Raw genomic sequence first — 16,882 nt, forward strand, 5'->3', positions numbered from 1 at the left:
GCCATGCATTATCATGCTGAAACGTGAGTTGATGGCGGCGGAGAAATGGCACGACAATGTGCTTCAGGATCTCGTCACGTTATCTCTGTGCATTCAAATTGCCATCGATAAAGTGCAATTGTGTTTGTTCGTAGTTTATGCCTGCCCATATCCTAATCCCCACCATGGGGCGCTCTGTTCGCCTTGACATCAGCAAATCTGCTCGCCCACACGACGCCATACACGTCTGCCTGGTCGTTGAAACAGGCATTCATCCGTGAAGAGCACACTTCTCCTGCGTGCCAGTGGCCATCGAAGGTGAGCCTTTAAGCACTGAAGTCGGTTACGACCCTGGTGAGGACGACGAGCATCCCTCATAAGTTTGAGTTTACGTAGAAATCCAGTTGTGCAAACCCAGTTTCATCAGCTGTCCGGGTGGCTGGTCTCAGACGGTCCTGCAGGTGAAGAAGCCGGATGTGGAGGTCCTGGGCTGGTCATGAGGCCAGTTGGACATACTGCCAAATTATCAAAAACGACATTGAGGCGGCTTATGGTAGAGAAATTAACATTCAATTCTCTGGCGAAAGCACAAGCAGACAATCCTGAAGTCAGCATGCCAGTTGCACGCTGCCTCAAAACGTGATACACTGAATGCCACAGATGTGTTGTGTGACGAACCGACACATTTTGGAGTGGCATTTCGTCCCAGCAGAAGGTGCACCTGTGTAATGATCATGCTGTTTAAATCAGCTTCTTGATATGCCACACCTGTCAGGTGGATTATCATCATCTTGGCAAAGGAGAAATGTTCACTAACAGGGATGTAAACAAATTGAGAAATAAGCTTTTTGTGCCTATGGATCATTTCTGGGATCTTTTATTTCAGCTCATGAAACCAACACTTTACATGCTTTTATATTTGAGGCTTGCCATAAAAGGGGTTGAATACTTGTTGATATAGCAACCCCAAACGTCATTGAAGGGTAGGTAATCACAATGCATCAGGATTCGACTAGTGAAGTTTTCCAGATCATCAAATCCAAGGTATTTTCAGCTAATATTGAAACACACCCCCCTCTTCCTGCAACACACAGGAGACGGTAGTTGAGCTGTAGAATTATTGATTTTAATGGTCCAATAATAAATAGCAACAAAGCAACCCAAAACATTGTCAACATCATGACTAACTCAGTGCGTGTGACAGTTAGAAGCATTACAAAAGACGGCACCCTTGACTCTGTCCTAGACACTGGCTGGGGGGGGGGGGGTCTAAACACACGCAAAAATAAAGAACATGGTTTTGGTGCGAGGCGGCTCAAGTCTCCAGCCATCTCAATGTGAAGCAACGTGAGACAAAGGGAATAAGAGTTGTGTTTAGTAGTTTGTAAGACATACTGATGTTAGTCATGACAGGTGAACTGGTCTTGCCAACTAATGCATTAAGATGACTGGACAACATACACGCCATCAGTTACAAGGAGAGAAAAGGGAATTTGCACCAAATTCTACCACCATCCTAGCCAGAGCCCAGAGCACCACTACTACCGTTGCTGTTGCACCCCTCCTGTAAGAAGTGTTGGAAGGGACTGAAGTGAGACTTGACCAGAGCCATAGACATACATCGCTCAGTAAACGCCATTAGAATTTAGAGGCTCTCTAATAGAACCTCCTTGTTGGTTCCAAACGTTCCAAAGAAAATCACATTCTAATTAAAATGAACAGAATCTCATCTAGACTGCTGTTGTCATGGGAACATTTAGTAACAAAGTGGATGATTCTTTCCTATTTCACCTAGTTTGCCAGAATGTCTGTCTATGGCTCTGGAGGTTAGAGGTCAGGGTCCCCCTTAGTGAGCATGGGGTCTGCCACGTCCCCGGCCTCTCCCGCCCCCTGGTGGCCCTTCTACGCTACTGCGCGGGTTCTTGATGGTCTCGTCCACTGAGAGGATGAGGCAGGCGGCCTCGCTGGCAGCAGTCAGGGCATTGATACGCACGATGGAGGGTTCCCACACACACGCCAAGTAGTTATCAGCTATATCCTCATTGTTCACGTCTACACCGTACCACATACCACCCTGAGAGGAGAGGGGGGAGAGAGAAGGGGGGGTTAGTGTGGATCTCTAATAGGGTTTGAGCAGTAAGCCTAATGAAGCAGACTACAGATGAAAATCAGCGAGAAGTGGGTGCAGGTGCATCTGCGACAGCAGGAAGTCAGATACTAGTGGTTTTTCAACAGCAAGGCTCAGATCAACATGGCAGCATCAACATAGCTGCTATTGTTTATAAAAAACACGTTTGTATAATTGTTAAAATAAACTTTTCTATATCCGTATATCACACTCAAACTGGAAACAATTGATTGGTTACTGACAGGTCCCAAATATCACTTTTCAACACATGATTTTTGTAAAGTTCACAGTCGACACGTAGTCAAGTCGGACAGTTTTTAATCCCCATAATCAGAGCTGAACGTAGATTTCAATTTCATCCCAGTACGGGGACTTCCTGTGTCTACAAACACAAAAAAAGTGAAGATTCATCATTTAACTTTTAAAATGTATTAGCTTATCTTCTAATGTGGCATAAGCACAAGCAGTCATGTCAAACTACTTCAAGTCTTTGTAGGCTCCCTGCGCACGGTATGCAGGATGACAAAACGACAAGAGGCCATGTTTATTTTAAAGCCTCATTTTAGATATTTTTCTGCTTATAATTAGCGACATTTGGTAGACTTAGTCAAATTGTCTACAATAGCTTCTCTTCTGTCATTACTTGACGCTTGTCTAGAATACAAAAATAACACCTTGCTCACCAGAATAAGGTCATATCGATAGAATGATGCAGTGCATCATCATCATTCTATCTAGTTACATTTAGTTGACGGTCAAGTTCTTTCATTTCTGCTTGGCTCACAGAGCGAGGACGTTTAGGGACCAGGGAGACATCCAAATGATAGTTTGCACAGTTTTAAAGAAATGGAAAGCTGCGAAAACGATCCAACATGTTTTCTGATAGTATTTCAGTTGTTCTTGGATGCATATTGTGTGTGGTTGAAAATGAAACTGTCAACTTTTATAATTTAAAAAAATATATTAAAAAATAATAAATTGCATGTTTAGGCTACACAACAGGACCCTAAACGATCGATCACATTCTCTTATGTTGAAAGAAATATTCTTTCATATTTCTTCACTCCTGTTCCCAAAACAGAATAAACTTTGTCTAGAATTTTACTGAGATGAAAACTTAAAATAGGCTACATGAGGCCTACAGTCAGTGTCCAGACTTCCAGATACTATTCCAACTACTAGACTGCTACACTAAAAGACAGTTCTGACATCCATACAGCACTATTTGATGCAAAGAGAGAAAGCGTTCTGAAAAGACAGCCAAGGATTGTTATTCGTTAGGCCTGCACAAGTCTGTCGCTCATCTCTGCCTCGGCCAAGACGTCAGAGTTATCCTTCAACCACACCTCATTAGAGTGTATTCAACAAGTTCAAGTCTATTGGCTCATTCTTCATGCGGTAATAATCAAGTAATAGGTTCCAAGAAAACCTGAGGATTTTTCTAATTATTGTGACAGGCTCATGTTTTAACGGTACGGTGTACCCCCACTGTTATATATATATTTTTGACTTACTTTCACCTCTACCCATAATGCAACACAACAAAAAGGTGACCAACGACAGTCAACATCTTGACAAAAGTGCCCATTGTCTACCCACCTGTGTAGGCATGGTGTGTGTGTGTGTGTGTGTACCTGTGCGTGCTTGGCGCGCAGTTTGTTGAGTATGTTGGTGGCGTCGAAGCCGGCGTTGTCACACAGCTGTCTGGGGATAATCTCCAGAGCCTTAGCGTATGCTCCAATCAGCAGCTGCTGCTTGCCAGGAATGGTTCTGGAATAATCACGCAGGTACTTTGAGAGTTCCATCTCGATCGCACCTCCGCCTGCCACGATGGAGTCATTCTGGAGAGGATGGAGGGGTTAGTGAATGGTCCTGGAATAATCACACGGGTACTTTGAGAGATCCATCTCTACTGCACCAGCACCCACTAGGATGGAGGAGAGGAGACGACAAGACTGTCGTTCTTACTAACAATGACAGCCTACCGGGGAACAATGGGTTAACTGCTTTGTTCAGGGGCAGAATGACAGATTTTTACCTTGTCAGCTCAGGGATTCGTTCCAGTAACCTTATGGTTACTGGCTCAACGCTCTAACCACGAGGCTACCGACTGCAAGGACTGTTAGGGAACAGTGAAATGTGCTGGGTAGGAGGACGCATTTAACTAAACAGATGCCTTGGGTTAGGTTAGTTACCCAGACCAAGCACTGATTAAATATCAGCTCACTGTAAAAGGATGGCATTGGTTTAAGTCAGAGTTGGGTAGAGGGAGAACTTGCCACAAAGACAATTTTAGCTTTAGGATGTGCCCTCTATCCAACTCTATGGTTTAGGTCCAGTGGCCTGCGGGTCAACCTACCTTGATGGCTCTGCGTACGATCATGATGGCGTCGTGTAGAGAGCGTTCCGTCTCCTCCATGAACTGCTCGGCTCCGCCCCTCAGGATGATGGTACACGTATGGGAGCGAGGACAACCCTTGAAGAAGTTATACCTGGAGGGAGGGGGCACACATTTAAAAAACAGACCACAAAACTCACAATTTTAACCTCTAAGGTATGTGGGAGGAAATCGTCCCACCTACTCAACAGCCAGTGGAATCCCGTGGCGCGTTATTCAAATACCTTAGAAATGCTATTACTTCAATTTCTCAAACATATGACTATTTTACACCATTTTAAAGACAAGACTCTCGTTAATCTAACCACACTGTCCGATTTCAAAAAGGCTTTACAACGAAAGCAAAACATTAGATTATGTCAGCAGAGTACCCAGCCAGAAATAATCAGACACCCATTTTTCAAGCTAGCATATAATGTCACATAAACCCAAACCACAGCTAAATGCAGCACTAACCTTTGATGATCATCAGATGACACACCTAGGACATTATGTTATACAATACATGCATGTTTTGTTCAATCAAGTTCATATTTATATCAAAAACCAGCTTTTTACATTAGCATGTGACGTCCAGAACTAGCATTCCCACCGAACACTTCCGGTGAATTTACTAAATTACTCACGATAAATGTTCACAAAAAAAACAATTATTTTAAGAATTATAGATACAGAACTCCTTTATGCAATCGCTATGTCCGATTTTAAAATAGCTTTTCGGCAAAAGCACATTTTGCAATATTCTGAGTATATAGCCCAGCCATCATGGCTAGCTATTTTGAACCCCACCAAGTTTGGCCCTCACCAAACTCCGATTTACTATTAGAAAAATTTGATTACCTTTGCTGTTCTTCGTCAGAATGCACTCCCAGGAGTTCTACTTCAATAACAAATGTTAGTTTGGTTCAAAATAATCCATAGTTATGTTCAAATATCCTCTGTTTTGTTCGTGCGTTCAAGACACTATCCGAAGGGTGACGCGCCCGACGTGTTTCGTGACAAATTCAAAATATTCCATTACCGTACTTCGAAGCATGTCAACCGCTGTTTAAAATCAATTTTTATGCTATTTTTCTCGGAAAAAAGCGATAATAGTCCGACCGGGAAACCCTGTTTACGTTCAGAGAACGTAAACAGACAGAAAATAAAAACATGGTGTCGCCTCGTGCACGTGCCTCAGTCTCATTGTCCTCTGATCAACCACTATCCAAACGCGCTAATGTTTTAGAGTGGGGCTTTAGAGCCAGGGGCTCCAAAGACATCATTCAGCGGTTTGCCGCCTTCTGAGAGCCTATGGGAGCTGTAGGAAGTGTCACGTTACAGCAGAGATCCTCAGTTTTCAATAAAGAGAGTGTAGAAGCCCAAGAAATGGTCAGACAGGCCACTTCCTGTAAGGAATCTTCTCAGGTTTGTGCCTGCCATATGAGTTCTGTTATACTCACAGACACCATTCAAACAGTTTTAGAAACTTTAGGGTGTTTTCTATCCAAAGCCAATAATTATATGCATATTCTAGTTTCTGGGCAATAGTAATAACCAGATTAACCTGTTATGGCTAGGGGGCAGTATTTTCACAGCCGGATAAAAAAACGTACCCGATTTAATCTGATTATTACTCCTTGCGCTCTAGTGACTCCTTGTGGCAGGCACATTGGTGCAGCTGGCTTCCGGGTTAAGTGGGCGGGTGTTAAGAAGCGCAGTTTGGCTGGTCATGTTTCGGACGCATGACTCGACCGTCGCATCTCCTGACCCCGTTGGAGCAATGAGACAAGATCAAACTCGGATCGCAATTGGATATCATGAAATTGCAGAGAAGGGGGTGAAATACAAAAACCTGAACATTATTCCACAATACTGATGACGGATCAACTCCTAGTGAAATTATCACCGATATCGCTGCAAATTATTCTAGCCCAATGCTTAGCCTACCCTACAATAGGCCTGATGCACTAAATCGTTGATTTGGCACATCATGAAATATATTGAGTCAATTTACAGACAGCCTACATACAACTGGCAAGATATTAATTTAAATGTATAGGTCTATGTAGTCCACTGTATGTCTCTTAACCTGTTGGGTCTAGGGGGCAGCATTTGCACGTCTGGATAAAAAAAATGTACCCGATTTAATCTGGTTACTAATCCTACCCAGTAACTAGAATATGCATATACTTATTATATATGGATAGAAAACACTCTAAAGTTTCCAAAACTGTTTGAATGGTGTCTGTGAGTATAACAGAACTCATTTGGCAGGCATAACCCTGAGACATTTTCTGACAGGAAGTGGATACCTGATGTGTTGTATTGACTTTAAACCTATCCCATTGAAAAACACAGGGGTTTAGGAATATTTTGGCACTTCCTATTGCTTCCACTAGATGTCACCAGCCTTTACAAAGTGTTTTGAGTCTTCTGGAGGGAGATCTGACCGAACAAGAGCCATGGAACGGTGATGTCCCATTAGACACCTGGCGCGCTAGTTCATGTTGGGTACCCTCGTTCCAATACGTTATAAAAGAGTATGCATTCGTCCACCTTGAATATTATTCATGTTCTGGTTAAAAAAGGCCCTAATGATTTATGCTATACAACGTTTGACATGTTTGAACGAACGGAAATATATTTTTTCCCCTCGTTCATGACGAGAAGTCCGGCTGGCTTACATCATGTGCTAACGAGACGGAGATTTTTGGACATAAATGATGAGCTTTTTTGAACAAAACTACATTCGTTATGGACCTGTGATACCTGGAAGTGACATCTGATGAAGAGAATCAAAGGTAATGGATTATTTACATAGTATTTTCGATTTTAGATCTCCCCAACATGACGTCTAGTCTGTATCGCAACGCGTATTTTTCTGGGCGCAGTGCTCAGATTATTGCAAAGTGTGATTTCCCAGTAAGGTTATTTTTAAATCTGGCAAGTTGATTGCGTTCAAGAGATGTAAATCTATAATTCTTTAAATGACAATATAATATTTTACCAATGTTTTCTAATTTTAATTATTTAATTTCTGACGCTGACTTGACTGCCGGTTATTGGAGGGAAACGATTTCCTCAACATCAATGCCATAGTAAAACGCTGTTTTTGGATATAAATATGAACTTGATAGAACTAAAAATGCATGCATTGTCTAACATAATGTCCTAGGAGTGTCATCTGATGGAGATTGTAAAAGGTTAGTGCATCATTTTAGCTGGTTTTATGGTTTTGGTGACCCTGTCTTTGACTTGACAAAACATTACACACAACTCTTGTAAATGTACTGTCCTAACATACTCTAAATTTATGCTTTCGCCGTAAAACCTTTTTGAAATCGTAAAACGTGGTTAGATTAAGGAGATGTTTATCTTTCAAATGGTGTAACAGTTGTATTTTTGAAAAATTTGAATTTTGACATTTATTTGGATTCAAATTTGCCGCTCTTGAAATGCACCTGCTGTTGATGGAGTGCACCACGGGTGGCACGCTAGCGTCCCACCTAGCCCCAAGAGGTTAAGACAGTCCTCTTCATTTGAAGCATCATTTAATATTCTTCGCTTGTTTGTAACAATTCCAAAGACATTTGACTACAAATACAAAGTTGCCACTTTGTTCTGGGAGGTGACAGAGACAAACATCTTGATTCTGTGTTTAGCGGAGATCTTCCGTTACAAAATGTGCCCGGACCAAAAAAACATCACCCAACAGCACACTGATCTACAAGTGTTCTGAAGCAGGCGGTAAATAACAAGCGTTTTCAAGTACAACTTTAGTAACGATGGTTTTGGTGAACAGCTTGGAGATTTAACGATGCTCCTAACCAAGGTTCTAACAATGAACTTCGCTTTAAGATGCTTTTGGGAAACTGGGCCTTGGTCTGAAAAGTACTAGCCTCGATCGCTTAACGTTCATCCCCTGGGGGGTAAACACACTGAAGAGTGTTCCTCCTAGGAGTCCTCACCTCTCTCCTCCAACCTGCACCTCTTCAAAGATTTCACAGCGCCCCAGGACATCGTCTGTCATGGAGCCAACACTGGTCTGGATGGAGCCTCCGCAGGCCTGGAGGACACATTACAGTTAGAAATACAGCAACACACCACATTAGGAACAATACACAGTTTGAAAATGCACAAACCAATAGAAGATACTATTGATAAGAATTACACTCCGACAGTTGCTCTAAATTCAGACAAATGCTTGTGAACTTCTCGAATGAGAAACGCACATTTTCCATGGCTTGGAAGACTCAACTAATGAACACAACCAAGTTTTAAAATCCATATATCTACCATCATTGTCCTCTTGAGGTCCTCCTCCTGAACACGTCCGGCACAAAACAGATCCCGGTCAGCAAAGTACTGCGTGGCCACGTCTCCAATGGGCAGCTTGGACAGGACCACCTTAAAAAGGAGCAACATGTCACATTTCAGACAACTTGACATCTTCATGCTTTTAAAACAAAGATAAATTGTGAGTCTAGATTTACTATTGTTGTTGCGTTTTTGATAAGTTGAATAAATCATTTCCTAAAAAAATAAAAAAAATAAAAATAAAAGTCTGCTAGCATGAAAGCTAACATCGTCTAACAGTCTCAGCAGCCAGCAAGCTAGCCTGCCGTAGTCACGGCAACCCTTTCAACCAACTGCCAGAGGACAATGTAAACCAGGGAAAACGTTGTTGGCTAACTACGTACCTTGGCTCCTGACTTGTAGATCTTCTCCAGCTTGTCATACAGGATGTTCCACTCTGCATCTACGATGGCCTGGTAGTCCTGGGGGGAGATAGGTGCATAGACTTCACTCTCCCTTATTCATGTAAAAAGCATTGGCGTAGGGTAGTGCATTTCCTATGGCTTTAGTCAATAATACTCTTGATATTTCAGATTCATACAGGGAGATTAAAGATGGAGACCCATTCAGAGTCTGGCGGGAGCGCTCAGCCCAAGACTCCAGATCACTGGCGACGTGGGTACGAATCACATCTCATATACATCTATATATATATATTTAAGCAGATCGAAACGTCTGGCAATTGTCTTAGTTTAAATATGAAGAATATTAGACTGAGTGACAACAGCAGAGCCCAAAGTCACCAGTGATAATATAATAGTGCTCCTTTATGGATTGTTAAATTGATTGATTACTAACCTCGACAGACTTGACGCGGACCTCTGCATTGTCCTTCTCGGCCTTCAGTTCCAGCTCTACGTTGAGCAGAGCGATCTTGGGCTGGTCGTAGCGTTTAGGCTGCATCTCAAAGCCGGCGTAGGAGAAGGTCTTCTTGAAGGCCACGCCAGCTACCAGGTGAGATTCCTGTAGAGGGAGGAGGGGTGGGAGAGTGGCGGGGAGAAGAGACAAGGGGGGGGTAAAATGAGTCTCTTGTAGAGGGAGACAGACTGCAATAGGTGGTGGAATAAATGAAACATTTTGACAGGATCCAGACCACATGGTAGTGTACTAGAACCAATCATTTCCCAGTTTACACCAGACAGGATGCTGGGTTGTACCCGTGTTTACACTGGGACAGGAGTAGACAATTTTTTTTAAACCTGGAAGACCAGGTGTGTTGAATTAAGGCAATCACTGAACTATTCAATTAGCTCAGTTGGTCAGGTGTGTTGTCTAGTTGGAACAAAGAGTAGTTTACCCTGCTTTAGGACCTATAATGAGATGAACCCTAGGTCCCAGCCCGACACCCAAGATGGAGAGAGATGTTTTAGACTATAGAGATGAACCCTAGGTCCCAGCCCGACACCAAGATGGAGGAGAGAGATGTTTTAGACTATAGAGATGAAGCCTAGGTCCCAGCCCGACACCCAAGATGGAGGAGAGAGATGTTTTAGACTATAGAGATGAACCCTAGGTCCCAGCCCGACACCAAGATGGAGGAGAGAGATGTTTTAGACTATAGAGATGAAGCCTAGGTCCCAGCCCGACACCCAAGATGGAGGAGAGAGATGTTTTAGACTATAGAGATGAACCCTAGGTCCCAGCCCGACACCAAGATGGAGGAGAGAGATGTTTTAGACTATAGAGATGAAGCCTAGGTCCCAGCCCGACACCCAAGATGGAGGAGAGAGATGTTTTAGACTATAGAGATGAACCCTAGGTCCCAGCCCGACACCAAGATGGAGGAGAGAGATGTTTTAGACTATAGAGATGAAGCCTAGGTCCCAGCCCGACACCAAGATGGAGGAGAGAGATGTTTTAGACTATAGAGATGAACCCTAGGTCCCAGCCCGACACCAAGATGGAGGAGAGAGATGTTTTAGACTATAGAGATGAAGCCTAGGTCCCAGCCCGACACCAAGATGGAGGAGAGAGATGTTTTAGACTATAGAGATGAACCCTAGGTCCCAGCCTGACACCCAAGATGGAGAGCTGCTTTAGTATATTGAGATTCAGCACTGTAGTCTCATCTCACTAAAACGACACCCACCATCTTCCCTCTCTCACACCCAGCCCTAAGGTGCTAGTCTTTTACCTCCAGAGCTCCTCCCTGCACCTTCTTGATCCCGATCATCTTGAGAGGCAGCAGCTCATCCAGCATCATGACGGCCTCCACCACCATCTCACTGAAGAACTCCTTCTGGCCTGGGGTTGAATTACAACATGAATACAAGCTGTATACTACAACCTTAACACCCCATGAATAGCCTTTAGTCTCTGAAAAACAACCAGTCGTTAGGGTTGCATTATTTTGGCAACTTTACAAAAAATTCCCAGGTTGGAAAATTCCCAGAATCAGGAAGGAATAAGCAGGAAATCCAGAATTGTTTAACCAGGAACAAAAGAGGGGGAATTTTGCCACCCTACCAATAGTAACAAAAGCTGTAGACAAATGAATTGTAAGTAATTTGTAAAGCTAATTCCATCACCTTACGATTCTGTTGTTCAATAAAAATAAAATAAAAACTGACCTGCGATCAGCTTAGAGTTCATGGCTGTGGCGGCACACTTCACCAAGAGTTCCCTCTGTTCTCTAGAGGGGGAAGGCGATAGTTAGAAGAGGGGGTCTAGACAGTGATCAGCTTGGAGTTCATGGCTGTGGCGTCACCAAGAGCTCCCTCTGTTCTCAAGAGGAAGACCACGGTTCAATCTGATGTCCAACGGAAACTTCTTCCGCTTTATTCCATCCCCCTTTGAAAGATCAAACACACAACTCACTTCTTGTCGTCCTTCTTGACGGTGACTGAGATCTCTCGGATCTTCTTGACGGCCAGGTGAGTAGCGCTGCGGAAGGCTCTGATGATGGTCTGGGGGTGGAGACCCTCCTCCACGTACGGCTTCAACTGCTTCAGGAACTCTGCCGCCAACAGGGTTACAGACGTGGTACCGTCACCCACCTGGACAGAGAATAGAAAAAAATGAATAAAAAAAAAATGGAGAGGGAACAGACTAACACTAGAACGAGAGGAGCCAGATGGGGGGGGGCTAAACGAGCCAGATGGGGGGCTAGAGGAGCCAGATATGGGGGAGGCTAAACGAGCCAGATGGGGGGCTAGAGGAGCCAGATATGGGGGGGGCTAAACGAGCCAGATGGGGGGGCTAGAGGAGCCAGATGAGGGGGCTAGAGGAGCCAGATGGGGGGCTAGAGGAGCCAGATGGGGGGCTAGAGGAGCCAGATGGGGGGCTAGAGGAGCCAGATGGGGGGCTAGAGGAGCCAGATGGGGGGGCTAGAGGAGCCAGATGGGGGGGAGGCTAAACGAGCCAGATGGGAAGCCAGATGGGGGGCTAGAGGAGCCAGATGGGGGGCTAGAGGAGCCATCACTAACACTTTCACAGAGACAAATGTACACAAACAAGACACACAGACCTCGGCATCCTGGGAGCGTGCGATGTCCACCAGGGTCTTGGCAGCAGGGTGAACCACATCCAGCAGCTTCAGGATGGTCGCCCCATCGTTGGAGATGGTGGCTTTACCTGAGGGAGACATCCCACACACACATAGCTTCAGTATCATTGCAAAACAAGTGTCCAACTACTGCAGGCCATGCTTCCCTCCGCCCAAAATGACATAGACCATGTTTCCCCCCTCTCTGACATCTCCTCCATCCCTCTCACCTCTGCCATCCACCATGAGTTTGTCCATGCCGCGAGGCCCAAGTGTGGTGCGGACGGCCTCAGCGATGACCTGGCAGGCATTGATGTTGCTGATCAGCTGAGGGACGCCCTGAGACGTATCTGTCCCCTCCTTAAGCAGGATAACCGGTGTGGGCTACAGGGAGAGGAGGGAAGGAAAGAATTGAGAGATGAGCAAGACATCCTTCAGCAAGATGTTGGCTGGAGACAGACATCGACAATACAGTCACTATGCAGACAAGTTGGGCCCTGGCTAAGAGTGGGAAGGATGGAGAGGTAGGGCCCTATGATTTCCACGGACGGAATCGCGGAATTTGGTAATAAAAATTAAATCAACTGTAAAACGTGGAATATTGCATGATTTTCCATATTTTGGCCAAAATGTATTAAAAATTGTAAATGTAGATAGTGGGAATCTTACATCACCTCACAACTTGGCTGTCACTTTGAGAAACATGTCGAAGAGGCCGTCAGAGGGCGAAGTCGTCAAAAACTAAAATATTCGACCCTAACCCCTAAATTCAGAGAAGAGCAAAACCCAAAGAACTACGAGCCGTTTTGGAAATTCTGTCAACATACTATTGATTGGACCCGTAAAAACACACGTGATGACCACTTAATGTGTAAAGCCAATGTGAAGAACAAAGAAAAGCATCGTGTTAGTTAGCCAGAGCCAAAACAACCATTACTAACGCAAGCGCATCAGCAGATTCAAGACGAGGATTTATTCAGGACTTTGTAGCTGTGTTCGCAGAGTCTGACATCCCTTTAGAAAAGCTAAGAAAGATACGGCAGTTCCTACTAGCACGCAGCTAGGCTCACTTTGATCTCAAACGCATCTGGCGACTGCATGATTGTAAGACTGCTCGTGCCTGTCAATGCAGGCCTACAATAATTATAGTCCAATGAGCTCTACAGAGATTGGGAGGCAAGTGTGTAACACATCGCATCCGGACACAATTCTGATGAGCGTAGCTTAAAATTGTTTGATAGTGATTTTATTTTTCTTGCCCCGGGAAAGTAGAAAATCGTTAACGTCGAACCCTGTAACACACCCAAACTAGGCCCACCTGAAATGTGATCAATGAAATCACCAAGTAGCCTATTGTGGCAAAGATACGTCCGTAGCAGATTGTTAAACGGAACTTTATATGGATAAGGATGTAGGTAGGCCAACCTTTTGTTCCCCCAGCAAAAATGAAACGAGCTCTTTCTGGTCACTAATCTGGATATGTGCACCGCCTTTGCACACCAATGCTAATGACTGGTCATTGGTCAACAACACGCGCAGCTCCCTGTTCTGAAGCACATATTGGACGTTTTTGAAACAAGCATTTGGTGCAATTGTCGAAGGCCTTTATTAGTGACCAGAACAAATATTCAAAAAAGGCTATAAATATAAAATATGTATAAAAATAAATCCCCCCTCCCCAGTTTCACACTAGCAATGCCTCCAAACCTTCTCAATACGCTAGCTCACCTGACCTGTGTTGATTGACAGATTGCTGGTCCAATCACAGGGCCATGTGTGCATTTCACCAGCCAATCTAGAAAAGTTGTTTTTTTGCATGTGCAATACTGTCTCAGGCGGAGTGGAGGGTAATCCACACAGACTGTGCACAAAATGAGTGACAGAACTTGGCCAGATAGTTTCAAGACATCAGTCTCGAGCCCAGAGTCTCCATGTCAAGTCATTTTTATTTTCTATCAAGTAGTCTCAAGTCATAAAAAATTCGTGACTCGAACCTCAAGTCATGACTCCACACATTTGGCTTTAAGCGCAGTGTTTGATGAAATAATTAAGACAAATGCTGGCCTTCACAGATGCTCCCGAAGTTGCCGATAATAAGACAACGCAGTATGCAACCTTTTTCATGTTGAGTGCCAGTTTACAGTGACCTGCGTGCTAGTTATGATTTCCAAAATGCACATTTGTGAAACAGTTTAATTTAAATAATGTCTTTGCATCTCAGAATAGTAGTAATGAGTAGGATTGTAATTCTCACGTGCAAACTTGATTGTTTTTAATAACGCTTTAGCCATCTGCCGCCCCCAATTAACTAGTTATAAATTCTAACATGTATTATGTAAAAGATCAGTTTCGGGACGATGAAGCATGCTGCTTGTCAAAATGACCGAGCGGCGCTGACTGTTTCGTTTGATTAAGGCCAAGCAAGGGCGCTCCCCTCTCCCCCTCTTTTGCTCGATAACGTGACGGGCCTTACACCGGTTCAACGTAAAATAACGTATTCAGTGTCTAAAGGGGCTAGCCTTCCAATAGTTGTCAATAACAGACAATCATACGGGAAATATAGCCCGCTAACTAGCCTAGCATAGCTGGAAGGTTCTCGACTGTCCTAACAACCTGATGCGCCACAACCACTCCTTGCTAACTGCTACTGTAGCTAGTAGCGTTGGCTAGAAGGGATCCACCTTGTCAAGTAATTTTTTTTTTGCATTTCAACTAGCCCGTTTCTCCTAACCTGCTGCGTAAATTCCACCCTATTACGAGAATTCAAATCTGGCGTTAAATTTAACAAAAACAACGGGAAACTTCAAACCGTGACCGACAACCACACCTAGCTAGCTAGCTAGTAACGTTAGCACAAGTTGACAAAGCCAGTACGTAGCTATTTTACTTAACCCGACGCGATGACTACTACGAAACAATATACATGGGTTTACACTTAACTATAAACCCCATGTCAGCATATTACTAATGCACATAACTAACCCCACCCCCCCAAAAAAATGTATTAACTAACCGTACAGGACCGTTAACTAGTAAGAATACCGGTGTGCCCATTTGATGCGAGGTGACGCTACTTGTTACCATCGTGATAACGGTGGACTTTATAACGTATTTTATTTGAAAGATAATACGTCAATCTCGATAGAAAGAGGACACTTTTGACAATACATGCAATTTGGTAACACATATACACGGATAATTTGACGGATGCGGGTGGATTTTGTCTGAATGAGCGAAGCAATGAACGGCTACTCACCATCATCTTTGCAATTCGTTTGAGAGAAACGGCACCGGTGTTCTATCCCACAATGCAGTTCGACTATGAGCGTCTCTTCCTGTTTAATTATAGCCTTTTACTGCAATCTACATTTCTCGTACACGTCTTATTTTTAAGCAGGGGTAACTTTGTACTTGTCATTGGGACACGATTCAATTGATCTATTTTGAAGGTTGACGAATTGTACATTTCCTGTCCCAATTCAATAACATTCTTTGCCATTTCTCTTGATATCGGCATTATCTTATGATGAGTGCACGCTGTCGTATCAGTCTCAAGCCGTTGCAGGTATTTCATTAGTCGACTGTTAAAAATGTAATGTCTTTCAATTCAGTTCATACAAGAAATTATCATCCTAGAACATCATATACAAAATAATGATACTTTTCCCCTTTCATCTGTGCTATTACTAATTGTAGCTGTTTCCACACATGCAGTTTCTGCACATCTCAAATCAAATGTATTTGTCACATACACATTGTTAGCAGGTGTTAATGCAAGTGTAGCGAAATGCTTGTGCTTCTAGTTCGGACCATGCAGTAATATCTAACAAGTAATATAACCTAACAATTTCACAACAACTACCTTAAACACACAAGTGTAAGGGAATGAATACGAATATGTACATAAAGATATATAAATGAGTGATGGCCGAACGGCATAGGCAAGATGCAGTATCAAATCAAATCAAATGTATTTATATAGCCCTTACATCAGCTGATATCTCAAAGTGCTGTACAGAAACCCAGCCTAAAACCCCAAACAGCAAGCAATGCAGGTGTAGAAGCACGGTGGCTAGGAAAAACTCTCTAGAAAGGCCAAAACCTAGGAAGAAACCGAGAGAGGAACCAGGCTATGAGGGGTGGCCAGTCCTCTTCTGGCTGTAGATGGTATAGGGTACAGTATATACATATGAGATGAGTAATGTAGGGTATGAAAACATTATATAAAGTGGCATTGTTTAAAGTGGCTAGTGATACATTTAATTACATCAAGATGGCAAGATGCAGTAGATGGTATAGCGTACAGTATATACATATGAGATGAGTAATGTAGGGTAAGAAAACATTATATATATAAAGTGGCTAGTGATAAATTGATTACATACATTTTTCCATTATTAAAGTGGCTGTTGTTGAGTCAGTATGTTGGCAGCAGCCACTCAATGTTAGTGATGGCTGTTTAACAGTCTGATGGCCTTGAGATAGAAGCTGTTTTTCAGTCTCTCGGTCCCCGCTTTGATGCACCTGTACTGACCTCGCCTTCTGGATGATAGCG

General features: G+C 43.5%; 1 protein-coding gene across 1 annotated transcript; it reads right to left on the bottom strand.

Annotated features, from left to right (window-relative positions):
- Nucleotides 1-1,083: 1,083 nt before the first annotated feature.
- Nucleotides 1,084-15,702, bottom strand: cct7 (chaperonin containing TCP1, subunit 7 (eta)). The gene is made up of 13 exons (XM_014156650.2): nucleotides 15,584-15,702; nucleotides 12,558-12,711; nucleotides 12,310-12,416; nucleotides 11,661-11,839; nucleotides 11,414-11,475; nucleotides 10,978-11,087; nucleotides 9,642-9,806; nucleotides 9,188-9,265; nucleotides 8,784-8,894; nucleotides 8,456-8,553; nucleotides 4,467-4,599; nucleotides 3,742-3,948; nucleotides 1,084-2,053 (listed from the first exon to the last, which is right to left on the bottom strand). Exons 1-13 carry the CDS (start codon nucleotides 15,587-15,589, stop codon nucleotides 1,826-1,828), a joined length of 1,638 nt encoding a protein of 545 aa, XP_014012125.1. The 5' UTR covers nucleotides 15,590-15,702; the 3' UTR covers nucleotides 1,084-1,825.
- Nucleotides 15,703-16,882: the final 1,180 nt, after the last annotated feature.

This window comes from Salmo salar, chromosome ssa18, assembly GCF_905237065.1.
Source record: "Salmo salar chromosome ssa18, Ssal_v3.1, whole genome shotgun sequence".
Classification (NCBI taxonomy): Eukaryota; Metazoa; Chordata; class Actinopteri; order Salmoniformes; family Salmonidae; genus Salmo; species Salmo salar.